The 17,852-nt window shown below is 35.0% G+C and overlaps 1 protein-coding gene across 1 annotated transcript in view; it reads left to right on the plus strand.

Moving 5' to 3' along the window:
- LRP1B (LDL receptor related protein 1B) overlaps nucleotides 1-17,852 on the plus strand; it is a 1,854,983-nt gene that overhangs the window by 1,097,361 nt on the left and 739,770 nt on the right. Inside the window, exon 12 of the mRNA XM_077767810.1 lies at nucleotides 15,490-15,670. Within this exon, the coding sequence (XP_077623936.1) occupies nucleotides 15,490-15,670 (181 nt within the window). The remainder of the gene's footprint in view (nucleotides 1-15,489; nucleotides 15,671-17,852) is intronic.

A 17,852-nucleotide genomic window follows, 5' to 3' on the forward strand; every position in this document is an offset into this window, starting at 1 on the left:
TTTCTACTAGGGGTTTTAAACACAAATTATGTTTTTACCTGCCCTAATATTCCACAGATACAATTGGAGAAGTTGGCATGTCCATATTTCAGTAAATTTAATGATACAGGAGGTGATAAGTGTCAGGAATGAGATGCAGATACAGTACTAAAGGAGTTCAGAGGACAGATGAATTTTATAGGGAGAACAAGAAAACACTTCTGTAACAAAGAGAATATTCTTTTGGCCTTGCAAGAGGGGAAGGAATTAGAAATTAGAAAGTTGGAAAAGACAGGAAATGGAAAATAAATTGGCACAGAGATAGGAAAGTAAAATAATGTATATAAAAGTAGGGAAATGACCTAACATTGCTAACGATTATTAAAGCCTGTTGTTCATAGGGACCTTATGTGTTATTTTATTTGATCTTCTCAATAACCCAATAAAGAGAAGTCATACAGATTCTTAAAAAGGCTAAAATGAAAGGTAGCTGGAAAGTAAAGATGCCCCTTTTTTCCTCTGATATCAGTCCATTTTCCCCCCAAAACAGCACATCAGTTAGCTAAATGGAGTATAATCGAGCACAGATGCTTGTATCGCAGGGCCTATAAAGGAGGTTAGTGACAGATAATTATGGAAGGTCTTGTATATCAGTGAAAGGAAAAATTGGAATTATTCCTGAGGTGGTGGTGAGCCATTCATTTATATATTCACCCAGACAACCATTTCTTGAGACCATGTTTTAGATAGGCGATGCTGAGCCCTGGAGATATACCGGTGACCAGACAATGTCTTGGAAACAATATATTGGAAAATATCTTGAAAACAGAGTTTTCATATATAACTAAAAGGAGGAAAAAATTAACCATAAGCTCTTCTAAATATTGTTGAACAGAAGTTATATTTATTTCCTATATTTACAGTGATGAATGAGCATATGGTATTTCTTTATCCCAGGCCACATTTTTACTAGACTCACAAACTAGACTAGGAAAATATGTCACATGCTTTTTGCCTGCTCCTCTTCCTCCAAAAAGAAAAAAAGAAACAGGAATGATGACTACCTCATACCGTCTTTAAATATCTACCAACTCTTTTCTCTGTATCCATTAACTTATTTTTTCTTCAGTATTCCTATACGAATAGAAAGAATCAAAGTTTTCATCAAAATATGCATTTCAGCCCTAAGCTTTTTAGATATCAAACAATTAATTAGCTGTCCTCTAGTGTATTGTGCAATATTTAGATAACTTGCATAAATATATTGTCATATTAGCATATTTAATGTGTGGGGACAGTCTGATAGCTATATGAAATATTTTAATGCACATCTGTTTTCTTCTTTGGTTCATACACATCTGCATCCCAAGGATCTCAGTGTGTTCCTGGAGCCAGAATTAGTACTTTCATCTGTTAGCAGAATGAGTTTTCATAAGCCTTTATTGAACATCAAAGAAGAATGTGCCATATTTTGAGTCAGAAATAGTTACCTTGATGTTTTAGCTACTAGGGTGTTTGTAATTTGCCCCAGAAAGAGTAATTTACAATTGTAAACTAAAGCTATTATTTCAGGTTTAAAAAGAACCCTTTTTAGAGATGGAAAAGATATCTAGAGGTATACATGGGAAGTACAGCATTCTGAGACAAACATTTTCAAATATTTGGCACGAGGATTAACCATGAACCATTTATCATTTCTCTTTTTAAAGTATTTTATATATATTGAGTTTCAATGAAATGTAAGCCAGTCTGAGACTACATATTGAAAAAAGTATAGCAGTTTATATTTACTATAAGCTAGTTGTACAGCTGTACTCTACTAGGTGTAGATACCTAATTTAGTATTCTTATTCAATTTTGCCTAAAAAATTACAAAGAACTCTTTGTTTAATGACAGGATTTTCATATTTAGATAAATTAAAATGGATTAAAGAGAGTTTGAGAAATAAAACTCACTTTAAAGGTAGAACTTCAACCTTGTAGAACAAGTGTAATTATGTCTTCCACAGGACATTTGGCAATATCTGGAATCATTGTTGGTTGTCACAACTGGGAAGGGAGGTGCTACTGGAATTGGTAGTAGAGAGACTGGTCTTCTAAACATTATGTGATGCGGACGACAGTCCCTCATGACAAAGAATTATGTCCAGATTGTCATTGGTTCCAATTTGAGAAACCCTGTCATGGAGGATGACAGGGAGTCAAGCTGGCACCACTGTATAGGTGTCTAAGGTAGAAATTTAAAAAAATGAGACTTCAGATAGTTTATCACTCACAGCATGGCATACACCATGATTGTAAGCATAGTGGCACTGGTTCCTGTCCCCAGGTCTCGCAGGGTGATGAGATGACCCCACATAGGTGCTGAGCAAGCAGGGACTTGTCCCACAGCTAAGAAGCCCATGGCCTAGGGATCAGTACCTTTAGAGCAAAGAGCCAATTCTGTACCAAACACAAAGTTCTCAAGTTCCTCTGACTCATGGAGGAGACAGTTACACAGTTGTCACCATGTACTTTCCTTGATTTAGTTGTCTATGTGACTAGCTTTAGAGATTGTTCAGTGTGAGATAACAGAGAAGTCTTAAATTTAGCACACTGAGCAAGAAAGTTCAGGAACACCCAAGATCCCTTGAGACCTGCCTCTCCTAATACCCACAAATAAGACCCTGGAAATAAGCCCAAGTCATAACAAGGGCTCACTTATCTCTACTGTCCATGAGCCTTTCACATATAACCACCTCAAGAATATTCCACATAAGGATTTTTAAATTCATAGAGAAAATACTGGCCACTTAAGTTGTTTTTCTGCTATGTGACCCATAATATACCTATGATTCCTTTCTAATATTCTCCTTGTCATCCCCTGAACACCTTGGGTGTGATCCCATCTCTGGGCACTTACATACATAGTTACTTGTGTCTGGAATACTGTTCCACTAGATGTCCCCATACCTCTTAGAGGTCTCTGTTTAGAGATTACCTCCTCAATTAGCCAATCCTGGTCACCCTACCTAAAACCATGTATCTATGCATATTCCTGACCCAATGGAATTCCTTTATTCCTTTTCTCAGGTTACTTTCACTCTTTAGTATTTATCCTCTATATATTTTGCTTGAGTGACGTCTTGGTGAAACAACATAAGCTTCAAGATGTCAGAGGTTTGGATCACCTGAGTGGGTCAGTTGGTTAAGGATCTTGATTTTGGCTCATGTCATGATCTCACAATTGTGGGATCAAGCCCTGTGTCAGGCTTTGAGCTGACAGTGCAGAACCTGCTTGGGATTTTCTCTCTCCTTTCTTTCTGCCCGTCCCCTGCTCAGGCACTTGCCTTCTCTCTCTCAAAATAAATAAATAAACATTAAAAAATAAGATGTCAGAGGTTTTAGTTTCACTCATTGATAGATCCTTAGAGCCTGGAAATGAAAGCTGTACAACAAACATTCACTGAATGGGTTCTTGACTTTGGCAGACATTACTTTTAAAGTGGTAACTGAAGTGATTAAACAGAATTATAAATGATTGAAGAATGATTCTTTTTTTATCCTAAAATGAGGAACAACAGGGGTGCCTGGGTGGCTCAGTTGGTTAAGCATCAGACTTTGGCTCAGGTCATGATCTCACAGTTCATAGGTTCGAGCCCCTTGTTGGGCTCTTTGCTGACAGCTCAGAGCCTGGAGCCTTCTTCAGATTCTGTGTGTCCCTCTCTCTCTGCCCCTCCCCTGTGCTCTCGTTCTCTCTCATTCTCTCTCTCTCTCTCTCTCTCTCTCTCTCTCTCAACAATATATATATATATATATATTTTTAATGAGGAACAACATGGGGGCCCCTGGGTGGCTTAGTTAGTTAAGTGACCGGCTCTTGGTTTCAGTTCACGTCATGACCTCAGTTCGAGCACCACGTAGGGCTCTGTGTTGACAGTGCAGAGCTTGCTTGGCATTGTCTCACTCTCCCTCTTTGTCCACACCTCCCACTGTCTCGCTCTCAAAATAAATAAACTTAAAAATTAAAAAATCACTTTAAAAAAATAAAATGAGGAAAAATAAGATCCATCATTTTTTTTTTCCATCAGTATTACCTGAAGTTATTTTGGTATTTACTGAAATCGTTTTTGTAGTAAGTTTTCCTGATGATTCTTTAGGAATCTTGTAAAATTATACATATTCTCATGCTTGATTTGAACTTCAGCAACATTCTTACTGAAAAAATTAATTATAATTTTTATTGAATACACGTGAAAGAAACATCGTCATCATACCACACTTTCTCTGGCTCTCTGAAACAGCATCTCATTTTTCTGCACAGCTTTATTATTATTTATTATTAATTATTATTATTTTGCATAGTTATATATCTACCATGAATGGTTTCATACTTATGTATATAAAGTTTCTGAAAAAATTTCCTTTATGATTTTGTTGTGGAATTGTAAGGATTCATTTAACTTACTGCATCCAAGTTGTTACACAACACAGCATAATATCATTTTTAACTATCTCCCTTTTTGTTCTACACATTATGCTACATCTAGCCTTTGACATCTACTGGATAGCAGCACTGATGCATTTCTAAAGCCATTCATTCATGTATTTTATTACATTATAAAACTACTTTAAAAAGCAATTAATGGAATGCTCTCATTTAGTTTGCTAGAAAAATTGCAAAATAGTGCTGTTTTCATATGTTCCCCATACTTTCCCCTAAATCTAATCTCTTACATAACAATACCAAACTTACCAAAATCAGAAAATTAATTCTGATACAATGCCATTAATTAAAGACCTTCCCCCAATTCTACCAATTTTCTACAATGTATATTGTATATAGCACTTACATCTTCTCACTCTCTTATATCCCATAACAGGGCCTCAATTTCCTTTTATTTTAATATTTGACTTCCCTTAATATATAAATTTGTTGAATATCTACATTGTCAGCCATCAAATATAATTTGCTAAGAAAATAAAGCTATAGCTTATTGTGAATAATGACTTTAACTGGAAAGTTGGTAAACCATCCTTTGCCTCAGTGAATTTAATTTGTCCTCATTCCCTTCATGTCCCAGGGTTTTTTTTTTGTTTTATTTTGTTGTTGTTGTTGTTTTTTGTTTTGTTTTTGTTTTTGTTTTTCTCCTCAGGAATCCTTGCTGATATTAACTGTCTTTAACTCTTGCTTTGATTTATGAATTTTTTCCTTTGACAATTCTGGGGATCAAACTTGAACATGAAGTCGATGTAATGACTACCAACTGAATTGGGACCCTGAATGGAGTCCTTGTGAATCAGTCTACTCTTGTGCTTTGTTTCATTATTTATAGAATGTAGACATTGGGCTCTATGATTTTTTAGCTCCCTTGAATCTCTTAAATACTGACTTTATACATAGGTTCCTGCCTAATTTTATTCTTACATTTTTACCTGACTCACTGCTTCAGTTTTGGAAAGCTGCCAGTGGACTAGTGAGGGTTGTTACTATGTGTCTTTTGTTAAGATATTTATAGAAGGGTTTCTGCAAGATAAAATTTAACCTCCTTTTTCTCTTTTACCTATTACTCAATCATGTATTTTGCCCATCTTGTTTTCTCTCTGGGTATTAATACGGGTCTGACATTAAGTATACTTTTGTGTAATTTAGGATAATAAGGTAAGTTCCAGGAGCTTGTCTCATGTCTGTTTTTTGTCATGGTAACTATAAATATAATGAAGATTTACAACCTCTAGCTTTTAAGCTCATCTTGGAATTTAATGGTAGGTATCTTCCCCTAAACCCTAAGCAAAGTGTGTGTTACCTTGGGTCTTTTAAAAGTTCAGTGAAAAATATCAGTTAAAGTGGCACAACTGTTTGAATGTTTAAATGACCAAATGCAAAACTATGAAACATATTAGAAAATATAGATAATAAAAAATCACTTTCTATGAAATTAACTTGTTTAGGCAACTTCTAATAGACTTGTCTTTTCATCTACTATGAAAGAAACTGAGGAAAAGAGTATTAATACAATGAGTTCCAAAGTGTTTTATTTTGATAAATTATAACTTACTTCATGGGACTAAAAGGGATATTCAAAAATAGCTATATTATTTTGTGTTCTGAAGTTAAAGCAATTTTTGCTCTGTTCTGTCTTGGTAAATAGGCAGAATTGGGTAGTAAAAGGACATTAATGGAAATTACTTTCTCTTTCCTCATTCACAATGAGGATACATATTTTATATTCTTTCATGAGATGGTTCGTCAGGTGCAGCCACAACAGGAGACAGAGGAGAATCAGGAGAACAAAGTTGATTATATTCACAGGCCTGAGAGACAGAAGGCACAACACAGCATACACAGCCACATAGGAAAGACAGCAGGGTGGTGAAGAGGTCAAAAACAGGAATGAAGGGAAAGCATTAGCTAACATCCCTTATTGGTATTTCTGTGGGAAAAGCAAAGCAGGTAAGATAAACACTTTAGAACTGGCTTGTGTGAATATTTCCATTGGATTTTAAATGATAGTGGTGATAGTTGCCTGGTACCTGGTCCTGGGATGATTTTAAGGCAGAGGAATATTGCCTCCTGGGCTGTGGACCAGATAGAGGAGTTATTGCTTTGGACTAGTTAAGTTTTTTGTTTGCTTGTTTCATTTGGTTTTCCCTGAAGTATAATTAATGTACAATGTTACACTAATTTTAGGGGTACAGCATAGTGATTGGGGAATTCTATATATTGTGCTATGTTCACCATAAGTATAGCTACCAGCTGTCATCATACGACACTATTATTGATCATATTCCCTATTTTGTATCTTTCATCCCTGTAGTTTATTCATTCAATAACTGCAAGTCTGTATCTCTCACTCTCCTTCACCCATTTTGCCCATCTGCTACCCACCTCCCTGTGGCAAACATCAGTTTGTTCTCCGTATTAATGGGTCTGTTTCTGCTTATGTTTCCTTCTTTCTTCATTTTCTTTTTATTATTATTCTTTTTTTAATTTTTAGACTACCCATGTAAGTGAGATCATATGGTACATGTTTTTCTCCAATTTATCACTTAGCATAATACCCACTGGGTCGATTCATGTTGTTGCAATGGCAATATCTCATTCCATTTTATGACTGAGTAATATTCCTCTGTAATGTGTATGTGTGTGTATCTCATCTTTTTATCCATTCATCAATTAATGTACACTTGAGTTGAGTCCATATGTTGTCTATTGCAAATAATGTTGCAATAAACATAGGGGTGCATATAACTTTTTGAATGTGTTTTGTCTTCTTTGGATAAATACTGAGTAATAGAACTGCTGACTAATATGGTATTTTATTTTTTTATTTTTTTGAAAGACCTCCATATTGTTTTTCACAGTGACTGCAACAGTTTGCATTCCCACCAACAGTGTAAGAGGGTTCCTTTTTCATCACATCCTCCCAACACTTGTTCTTTCTTGTCTTTTTGATTCTAGCTATTCTGACATGTGTAAAGTGATAATTCATTGTGGTTTTGATTTGTATTTCCCTGATGCTTAGTGATATTAGGCATCTTTTCATGTGTCTGTTAGCTATATCTACTATGTATATCTTCTTTAGAAAAATGCCTATTCAGGTCCTCTGCCCATGTTTTAATCAGATTATTTGGGGATATTTTTTTTGGTGTTGAGTTGTAAAAGTTCTTTTATGTTTTGAATGTGAACCCCTTATCAGATATGTCATTTATGAATAATATATTATCCCACTCAGTAAATTGTCATTTTCTTTTGTTGATGGTTTTCTTTGCTGTGTAAAACCTTTTTATTTTAGGCTAGCCCAATAGTTTAGTTTTGTATTTGGTTCTTCTGCATAAGGAGACATATCTAGAAAAATATTGCTAAAGCTGGTCTCAAAGAAATTACTGATTTTGTCTTACTCTAGGAGTTTTATGGTTTCATGACTCATATTTAGGTCATTAATCCAATTTGAATTTGTTTTTACGTATTATATAAGAAAGTGGTCCAGTTTAATTCTTTTGCATGTAGCAATATCCAGTGTCCAGTATTTCCTACAATATTTATTGAAAAGACTTTTTCCCCCATTATATATTCTTGCCTCCTTTTATATAGATAAATCATATAAATGTGGGTTTATTTTTGAGCTTTTTATTCTGTTCCATTTATTTATGTGTCTGTTTTTGTGCTAGTACAATATTTTGTACAACTTTGTAACAGGAATGTGATACCTCCAAGTTTCACTATCTCAGGATGGCTTTGGCTATTTGGGGGTCTTTGGTGATTCTATACAAGTTTAGTTTTATTCGTTCTGTTAAGTGAAAAATGCTGTTGGTATTCTGGTAAGAATTGCATTGAATCTGTAGATTGCTTTGGGAAGTATGAACATTTTAACAATATCAGTTCTTCCAAATGGGTTGGTTAGTTTTCATATCAAAAATATATTCCTGGCTTGGACCTTTGCTGTCTCTAAGAATTGGCTATCCCTAGAAGAGGCAGTCTCTTAGCTGAAAAGATTCTTTCAAAAATGTCAAAACATCATAATTTACAAAAAATAAAAATATTTAAAATATTTAGAACACAACTCTGATATTATTTTAAAATTTTAGTGCAGTGTATATAAAAATGAGCTATATACCCATTGCTGATCTGTAGGGGGATTCTTAAAATGAAAGCATCTCTGCCCCTCCAATAGCGTGTGAAACTTTCCAGTTTCATCTGAAAGGAATGAATGTGAACAGTGTCTGTCTTCTGCATAGAATTCAGCAAAATCATTTCCAGATTACTGGCATGGTGATTGTATATTAAGGTTCTTCAGAGAAAAGGAACCAATAGGATGTGTACATAGAGAGAAATATAATTTAAATAACTGGCTTGCATGAATGTGGTAGACGGCAAGTCAAAAATCTGCAAGATGGTCAGACAGGTTGTAGACCCAGGGAAGTCTGATGATAATTGATAAACTTAATTTCCTCTTCCTCAGGGGACTTCATTCTTTTATTTTTTCTTAAAGCCATCTGATTGGATGAGACCAACTCACAAATATGAAGGGTAATCTGCTTTACTGGAAGTGTATGGATTAAAATGTTAATCACCTAAAAAATTTCCTTCACAGCAATATCCAGACTTATGTTTAACCAGATATCTGTATATCTTGCCCTAGTCTAATTGACTCATAGAATTAATCATCACACATGGCTGGCTGAACAAAATACTTTAGATGTGGTAGTATAAATCAATAAATAATTCCCATAAGGGCAATAATAGCCCAGAACTCCAAAATGATTATTATTGGCGGTCATTTTCATGCTAACTTGTTTGCTCATCTGTCTACATTTATTAAAGACTACCAATTTATGACTTCTGTGACTTTCCTTGGGAGATCATTCTCCATGAATCACTTACATTTCTGCACGTCTTAGAGTGAGGCAATTACTGTTTTTATTTAGAAATAAACTTTCAAGGACATTTGTATAGAAAAGAGCTTTGGAAGGAGAGTTAGTTTACCCGTACAGTATAAAGGGCAGCCCTGTTTATTGTGCTTTATAAATGATTTGGGTTACCTAACTGCAGAATTATTTTCCTGTAATACAACTCACTGTTTGTGAACACATCTATGTGGGCCCAACCCATTCATTCCCATGGGACTTCGGAGTAAAAGAAACTGATATCAGTCTGCTAACGACCATGGTACTTGGTATGCCAGGAGTGATAATGTCCCTTTCTTTGACTTACAAGTCTTGTGTCTTCTAGTATCATCCATGAAACAGTACTGGGCTAAGTTGTGGGCTTGAAAGTTAAGGGGAAAAACTTAGTTTCTTAACAATTCTTAAAAATCTAACATTTGATTATAATTTAGATAGATGATCATTTATTAGTAACTGTGATGCATACTGTGGTGCTTTCTTTACTCCTCTCTATGCTCATCACTGCATCTAAGGTGAAATATCTGAATGTCATAGACAGACAGTGTGTCACTTTGCTCCCAAGTTGAAACCGACAATATGCTTTTGATAATGAAAAAGGAAACTGCTATGTTTTAATATATTCTTTTCACCTTAAAATAAGGCCCTATATGTACTTTACATATCTCTTTGAATACATCAGCAAAGTATTTTGTTCTGATTGAGAGTAGCTTGTGTATTTATCCTCTGTGACCCATAAACTGACCTAAGGAAGGACCTGGAATGAAAATGAGGATAAGAACATCAACCTCAGCTGGCCATGGGGGACAGATGGTAAAGAGAACCTCAATCAGGCCAAAGATTCCTGCATCTTCAGGAGATAGGGAATTCAGCAGGCAAAATTTACTGCTATGCTATTAATTAAATCAACTTCATTCACTCATGTCAGAAACATATAAGTTGTGATGCCTCAGGCCACATTGAAATACACAAAGAGGATGTTGATTAATTGAACTACATGAATGGGAGGCAGGAGAATTTTCCAAGTGCTGACTCTGAGGCAAGGTGAGGCATTTTCAGCCCTAGGCAGGTCTACATGGCATGCTGCAGTTATTTAAGGCACTTGATCATCCTCTGCACTCACACAAACACTCTTGTAATACCTGATTCCAACCCAAAAAAATAATGCTCACATTAGGGATAGAAAATCTTGCTTATATTGGGAAAATATAGGCACTGTCTTTTTATAATGGCAATTGTGGTTTATAATTCTCAATTCCTTATTACATTAATCTGATTCTCTTGTAAAGCATCGAGATTTATGGATTATTCTGGAGATCCTGTGTATGTACCTTAACAAAATTAACACCATTGCCCACATCCTTTGCCCTTCTTTAAAAAAAAATGGGCCCAATTTTAAAAGTAAACAATTTCATTTATTTATTTATTTATTTTTATTTTAAAAAAAGAATTTAAACGTTTTATTTATTTCTGAGAGAGAGAGACAGACAGCATGAGCAGGGAAGGGTCAGAGAGAGAGGGAGTCACAGAATCTGAAACAGGCTCCAGGCTCTGAGCTAGCTGTCAGTACAGAGCCTGATGTGAGGCTCGAACTCACAAACTGTGAGATCATGACCTCAGCTGAAGTCGGATGCTTAACCGACTGAGCCACCCAGGCGCCCCAACAATTTTATTTTAAGTATATAAAACTTGAATCCTCTTCTGTTCCATAAGTGTAAAGTATCTAAAAATCAAGCCTGCAATGATGTTTTAGTTTTAGAAGTATGATTTTCTCTAGTCCTTTAAAAATGTTTATTTTATCTAATTCTAGGTTAAATTAACTTACATAACTTTTCTAATTATTTCTTTTAAATCTACCTAATTATTTTCTTTAATTTACATAAATTGTATTATCCTTTATTCATACTCATTATCTTAGAGGTAGATATCACCTACAGGAAATCTTCAAGGATTTTTCACTTAAGTCAAAAGTCTAGCTTTTGATAAGATATGTGTGTGTGTTTTTAGCAGACTACTCATATATTATACCCATTATTAAAAATTACTCTTAAAATACCAGAACAAAGTTTCCAAAGGAAAAATAATAGAAAGTTGAATAATTTGAACTAAAACAATATGTTACTCTTAAGTATTTACAGAGTATATTAAAAACTCCATTTTTAATCTGAAGTATATGGGTAAATGTCTCAATTCTTCACTCAGAATAGAACATGTATTCATGTTAATAAAAAAATTATAAGAAAACATCATCTGGAATCTTTTTTGAAGGAGTAGCATGTTGAGAGTACTTCCTTACTGATGAATGAAAGTGAGCATTTTGTTAAACTTTTAAGGCCAATTTTGCCAGATTAAAAAAATACTTATGTAATCTTTGTTTGATATTAGTTATGTAATAATATAGTAATAATAATAACATAGTAGCAAATGTTGATTTTAGAATGTAGAATATTTGAATTCTACCCAAAAATAGGCAATCAAGGCAATCTACTCCAGCAAGTTTTACCAACTTTACCCAACACCTTTCTTACATTTGAAAAGACATGTGTTTCCTCAAGCTGGTAATTCATATCTCTGTAGTCATCTATGTTTGTTTGAAATTACATGACACCAATCTTCGTATGTCCTGATCACCTAGTTGAAAGATTTTGGTCATAGAGTCCTTAATAGTCCATCTCAGGATCCAACCCACACTTGAAATAAAAAATGTACATCAACCCAATGTTCCAGGTCTTAGTGTTCCACCAGTCTTAGGTTAATTAAAGGCAGATACCATATGATCTGGAGTCAGAGCACTTTCTTTATCAATGTATATTTGTTGAGAAAGGGATTCACTCTGAGGCTTTATCTTACAAAAGAATTCCCTTCATACATATTCTGTTAAAGATAGGCTAAAAAGATCTCCAATTTGCACATAGACTCTTAGGAGTTTCTTTATTTTAAAATTTGTATTCAGCCACATTCTCACCCACATGGAAAAAACAAACAAAACACACACAAACATATTTAAAAAACATTAAGCTAATTGTTTCCTTGCTATCTTAATAGACTAGGGAGTTAGCTAAAGGGATGGGTATAGTGATAATTATGCTATTAGTAATATATTAATAACAGTATATAACATTTACTATGTGCCAACCATTACTTTAAGTATTTTACATATATTAATTCACTTAATGTTAAAACTATCCTATGAGTTAAACACTGTCATTACACCTATTTTAAAGATTAGGAAATTGAAGAGTAGCAAGGTTAAGTAAGTTAGAAATACTGTGAGTGGCAGAGCCTAGGCCCTGTAATTCTAGAACTTGTGATTTTAATCACTACTTTATGCTGTTCAAGCATTTAATTTTCCAAAGAAAAAGCAAACAATACAATTAGGGACTGGATCCTCTCAAGTCTGAAATTCTATTCCACTTCACTCTCACTATGTATTCACAACTGACTCTACATATACTATTTCTAGTTAAAGTTGGCCACTGGTGAAAATGCAAGGAAATATTACTAAGTAAGTATTTTAAGAGAGAAAAACATAATGTACATTTCTATCAAGTAACACTCATAAGGAAAAGATCCAGGACATATAAAGAATATTTTTATCCTGCTGAATGAATAGAAACTAACATACACTGAGAATTTACAATATCGCAGGCAGTATGCTAAGTGCTTTACATGCAGTAGCTAGGTTACCCCTTGTTATCACCCTCTGGTGTAGGTGCTATTATCTTCACTTATTGAGTGTAGAAATAAAGATCAGAGTGACTGAGTTGCTTACCCAAGTGTCAGAAACAAAATTTCAAGCCAGATAGTACTGCAACTGCTTCCTATGAAAAATGAATAAAAAGTGTCAAGTTAGATGTCAAAAGGAAAAGTTCTAAAAATAAGAGGGCTATTGAAGATGGAAATGTCCATGCTGGAGCAGCTTTCAAATGTAATACAATTTTTGAAAACCAACTAACAAGATAAAAATGCACCACAAACTATGATAGATATAAAGTAAAGAATAAACAGCTATTATTTTCCCATTATTCCCGAACAGGAAAGTGCTCAGGAAAATTAAGTGTCAATACGGTAAAGGCAAAATTAAACTTTTTTTTCTAAGCACAGACACAATTAACCTGTGAAAATGACTCATACTGGATGGTAATGAAGCAGATAGCTTAGTGAAATTGAGAGAACATATCTGATTCACTATAATAGGATTTTCAGTTAGATCAAATCACACATTGTATTAGTCATCCTCAGTCAGGGCATACGCTGATGAGCAGAAAGGGTCACATAAGAAAATCTTATTTTCCTCCAAGGCCAGAGGGTCATGATTAAAAATTATGATAATAGTAAATATTTATATCATGTGCAAATGAGGGAATGGCATGTAGATGTGCCAGCAGTGTGTGAAGGCATAGTTCTGTGTCTAGTGTGCTACTATGTACTGCTTTGTCCAGTTAGTTTCGGTTCTCTCCCTCATACCAGGGAGGAAAAAGGGACAAAGGCGTCCTCTGTTTCAAGAGAAGAAAAAGAGTCCCCGTAATTTCTCATGCATTAGGAGATGAACTATCCTTAGAATGCCGTGGACAGTCCGGAAGGTGGTTCATAAAATGACAAAAAGCAAGGGCAGGACTCACCACAGGAATTACAGGTCTCACAGTTTTGAAGATCTCTACACTGAGGATCACTGACTTGGATTTTTATTCTAATTCTCACCTCTCGTGTGATAATAGACAATAAGCTTTCACTTTATTTTTTTTAATGTTTTATTTATTTCTAGGAGAGAGAGAGACAGCGTGAGCAGGGGAGGGTCAGAGAGAGAGGGGGTCACAGACTGAAACAGTCTCCAGGCTCTGAGCTGGCAGTCAGCACAGAGCCCGATGCGGGGCTCAAACCCACGAACCGCGAGATCATGACCTAAGCGAAAGTCAGACGCTTAACCGAATCAGCCACCCAGGCGCCCCAATAAGCTTTCAATTTAAAGTGTTGGCATTTCCCTTTCTGTAAAGCGTTTGAATTAGTTAAAATCATATGAGATTATATATTTATAATATTCCTTTGAATTATCACTGCCTGATTCTTACAGAAGGCTGTTATCCTATCCTTTGAAAAATAAGTGTATGATACAGAGAACGATTTCGGTGTTTCTTTGAGATTTACCATTCCTATAGCTCCACGAATAATGCCTGTTCTGAGCTTTCACAGCTGTGCTTCTGCTGGACCTACTCGTCTCTTGGCAAAAGGGCATTCCCATTATTTTATTTCTTATAAATGACTTTTAAAAGTTTATCTACTTGAAAAATGTCAACATTTGTTTGTTTTTGAGAGAGTGAGAAAGACCGAGTGCGAATGGGGGAGGGGCAGAGAGAGGTGGGGACAGAATCTGAATCAGGCTCCAGGCTCTGAGCTGTCAGCACAGAACCCAGTGCAGGGCTTCAACCCACAAACTGCGAGATCATGACCTGAGCCCAAGTCAGAAGCTCAACCAACTGAGCCACCCGGGTGCTCCCAAAATTTATCCATTTTAGACACAGAGAGAGAGAGAGAGAATGCATGCATGCATATGCACATGAGTAAGGGAGAAGCAGAGAGAGAGGCAGAGAATCCCAAGCAGTCTCCTGTCAGCACAGGGCCCGAGGTGGGGCTTGATCTCATGAAACTGTGAGATCCTGACCTAACAAAATCAAGAGTGGGATACTCATTTGACTGACCCACCCAGGCACCTCCTTCTTATTATTTTGATAACTCAGGGTGCATATTGCAAGTTTGAATATGCTTACTTTTTCAACATGGTCCTTGTTCATTATACTAGGGTTTTTTTCCCCCCTAAACAGTCTGTATCTATGTTCTCACTCTGTGTTCTGAAAATTTTTACCCTTGTGTGCTCTCATCACTTATATTTCTCTGGTTTTCTCCAGATCACTATTTCAATTAAAATATGTTGAGAGAGGGCCTGCCCTACCATTCACATACAATGAACTTCAAGGCAAAATTGAAAAATATCATATGGAATATAATAACACTGTAAAGAATCCAAGAATAAGAATTCACTGTATGTTTAAATTAAACATTTTATGAAACAGAACATAAGTAGTGGACACTATTGTAAAATGTGTCACTCTCTCGTTTTTGCTTTTACAGATCTAGATAATGTGGAAGGAATTGCTGTAGACTGGATTGGAAATAACCTTTATTGGACAAATGATGGCCATAGGAAGACCATTAATGTGGCCAGGCTGGAAAAAGCTTCTCAGAGTCGGAAGACTATTTTAGAGGGAGAAATGTCCCATCCCAGAGGGATTGTGGTGGATCCTGTTAATGGGTATGTAATATTTGATCAGCCTAAGATGAGAAAAGTATTACTATTTTTTTCTTTTTACTTAGTAGTAGCAACTTAGATTTAAATTCACACATGAATGGCCTGATTGGGAAAGTTAGTCATTTACTGATTTTCTCTTGTAGAAAATATTCTAAATAAATGTGTCAAAATGTATTTAACTGAAATAAACAGGTTATTTGTATAAAGGATATGTCTACTTGATTTACTCAGACAAGGACCATACTTCTCCATTTTAGACTGCCTGACACCAAGATAAATAATCAATTGAGAGAAGCAATCAATTTAATTTTAAAGGGTATTAAAATTTAATGTATTCAGAACATAGCAAGGATTTTTATTTTTATTTTTTTGGTATATTTACTGTGAGCCAGGCATTGTATTAGACAGGTTCACTATACTCATTTTCTGTAACCCTCACAATTATCTTTTGAATTAGTTGCAATTTTCATTCTTGTTTTATAAAGAAGAAATGGGTAATTGATTTGCAAAAGATCATTTCATTATTAAGTGACCAACTAGATATTTAAACCCAAGCAGTATCTCTCCAAGAATTTACTCATAGCCACTATACTTTACCAGTTTTTACTAGTCTAGGTTAATAGTCGCATAATTTTAGACATAACCATAGTCTTCCTGTAGTGAAGTCATTTTGAAGTATGTACTACTTGTTTCAGGATGGAATAATTTGTGCAATTCTCAGGAATATCTATTTCCTTTTATTTGTATTCAGAGCTATTACCTGAACACAAACAACACTGTACATATAGAAATATTGAAAAACTGTGAACATTCCTAACAGAATGTCAGAATTAAGTGAATAGATTACATATTTTAAATGTGCAGTTGTTATATGTGACATTTATCACCCCATGTCTTATATTTTAATGTTTCAAAATGACATCACATCACTAAATGAATATTTCTTATATTTTACTACACACATAACAAAAGTACTCCATTGAGTAGGAAGCATGTGGCTTCCTTATAAACTGAGATCACCAGATTGTAGTTCATAGAATTGTTTGTGTTGAGAATAGCTCCAAACACAATTAGGGTGCTTCCTCCTCAGCTGACATTTAAACAGTGGCTGAACTCATTGTATGTGTTTTTATAAGACATAATTGTAAAGTAATTTCAGTGATTTTATGTGTGAATTCTATAATTATCTGTCCTATTCCTGGACTTTTAAACTAAATCATCTATCTGACCTTTAAATCAAGGCAATCTGAATTTTAAGAGAAACTATTTATTACACATCCTCCAAATCTACTTGAAGCAAGATATCTTAAAACAGCATCTTTGTTCTCAGTATTCTGTTAGAGAAATACTTTGTGGTGGTTAAAGAGCCATTGCGGTGCTCACATGACACAAATATGGAGATCATAGAATCATATTATTTAGAAGGAAATATAGAGGCCACTAGTCCCATCTCTCAATTTCTACTCAGAAATCCTCTCCAGTATTTCTCTAATAGATGGCCATCCAACTTAGATCTGAAACCTATAGCATCTACATATTTTATAGTATTGGGGGGCAATTCTAATTGACTTATTAAAGAAATATCTGCATCTCTGTAATATCTACTAACTGACCCTATATTTGCCTCTACTGCTACAAAGAATGACTTTTATACCTCTTCCATCAGACATTTTCTAATAGAATATTGTTATTATGCCCCAACCTGAAACCACATATATTTGTACACACACACACACACACACACACACACACACATTTTTCCCCCAGCAACATACTACACTCAGATTTCTGCACTAGGTATACAGTGGTTAATAAAACAGGCATAACCTTAATCCTTATAAAGCATCTTCTGTTCTCTGCAAGGTAAGGGGTAGTTAGATAGAATACGAAATAACTGCCAAATGAGCAACTAATGTAATTTCAACAGACCAAAATGGAGGAGGAAAACTAATGGGATGACATGATGGAGACTAATAGGTAGAAACCAGTTTCAGTAGGCTTGCTGAAAGGCCTAAGAAGGCATCATTTAAACCAAGATTTAATTGTAGAGAAGGACTCGGCAATGGAGAGTGAGAGAAAGAGTATTTCAGATCAAGAAAATGGTACATTTGAAGATCTTAGGTTTGGTAAAAGCTGCCGTGTCCGAGGAATGGCAATGAGGACAGTGGAGATGCACTGATGATAA

Source organism: Crocuta crocuta, unplaced genomic scaffold, assembly GCF_008692635.1.
Source record: "Crocuta crocuta isolate KB4526 unplaced genomic scaffold, BGI_CrCroc_1.0 scaffold154, whole genome shotgun sequence".
Taxonomy (NCBI): domain Eukaryota; kingdom Metazoa; phylum Chordata; class Mammalia; order Carnivora; family Hyaenidae; genus Crocuta; species Crocuta crocuta.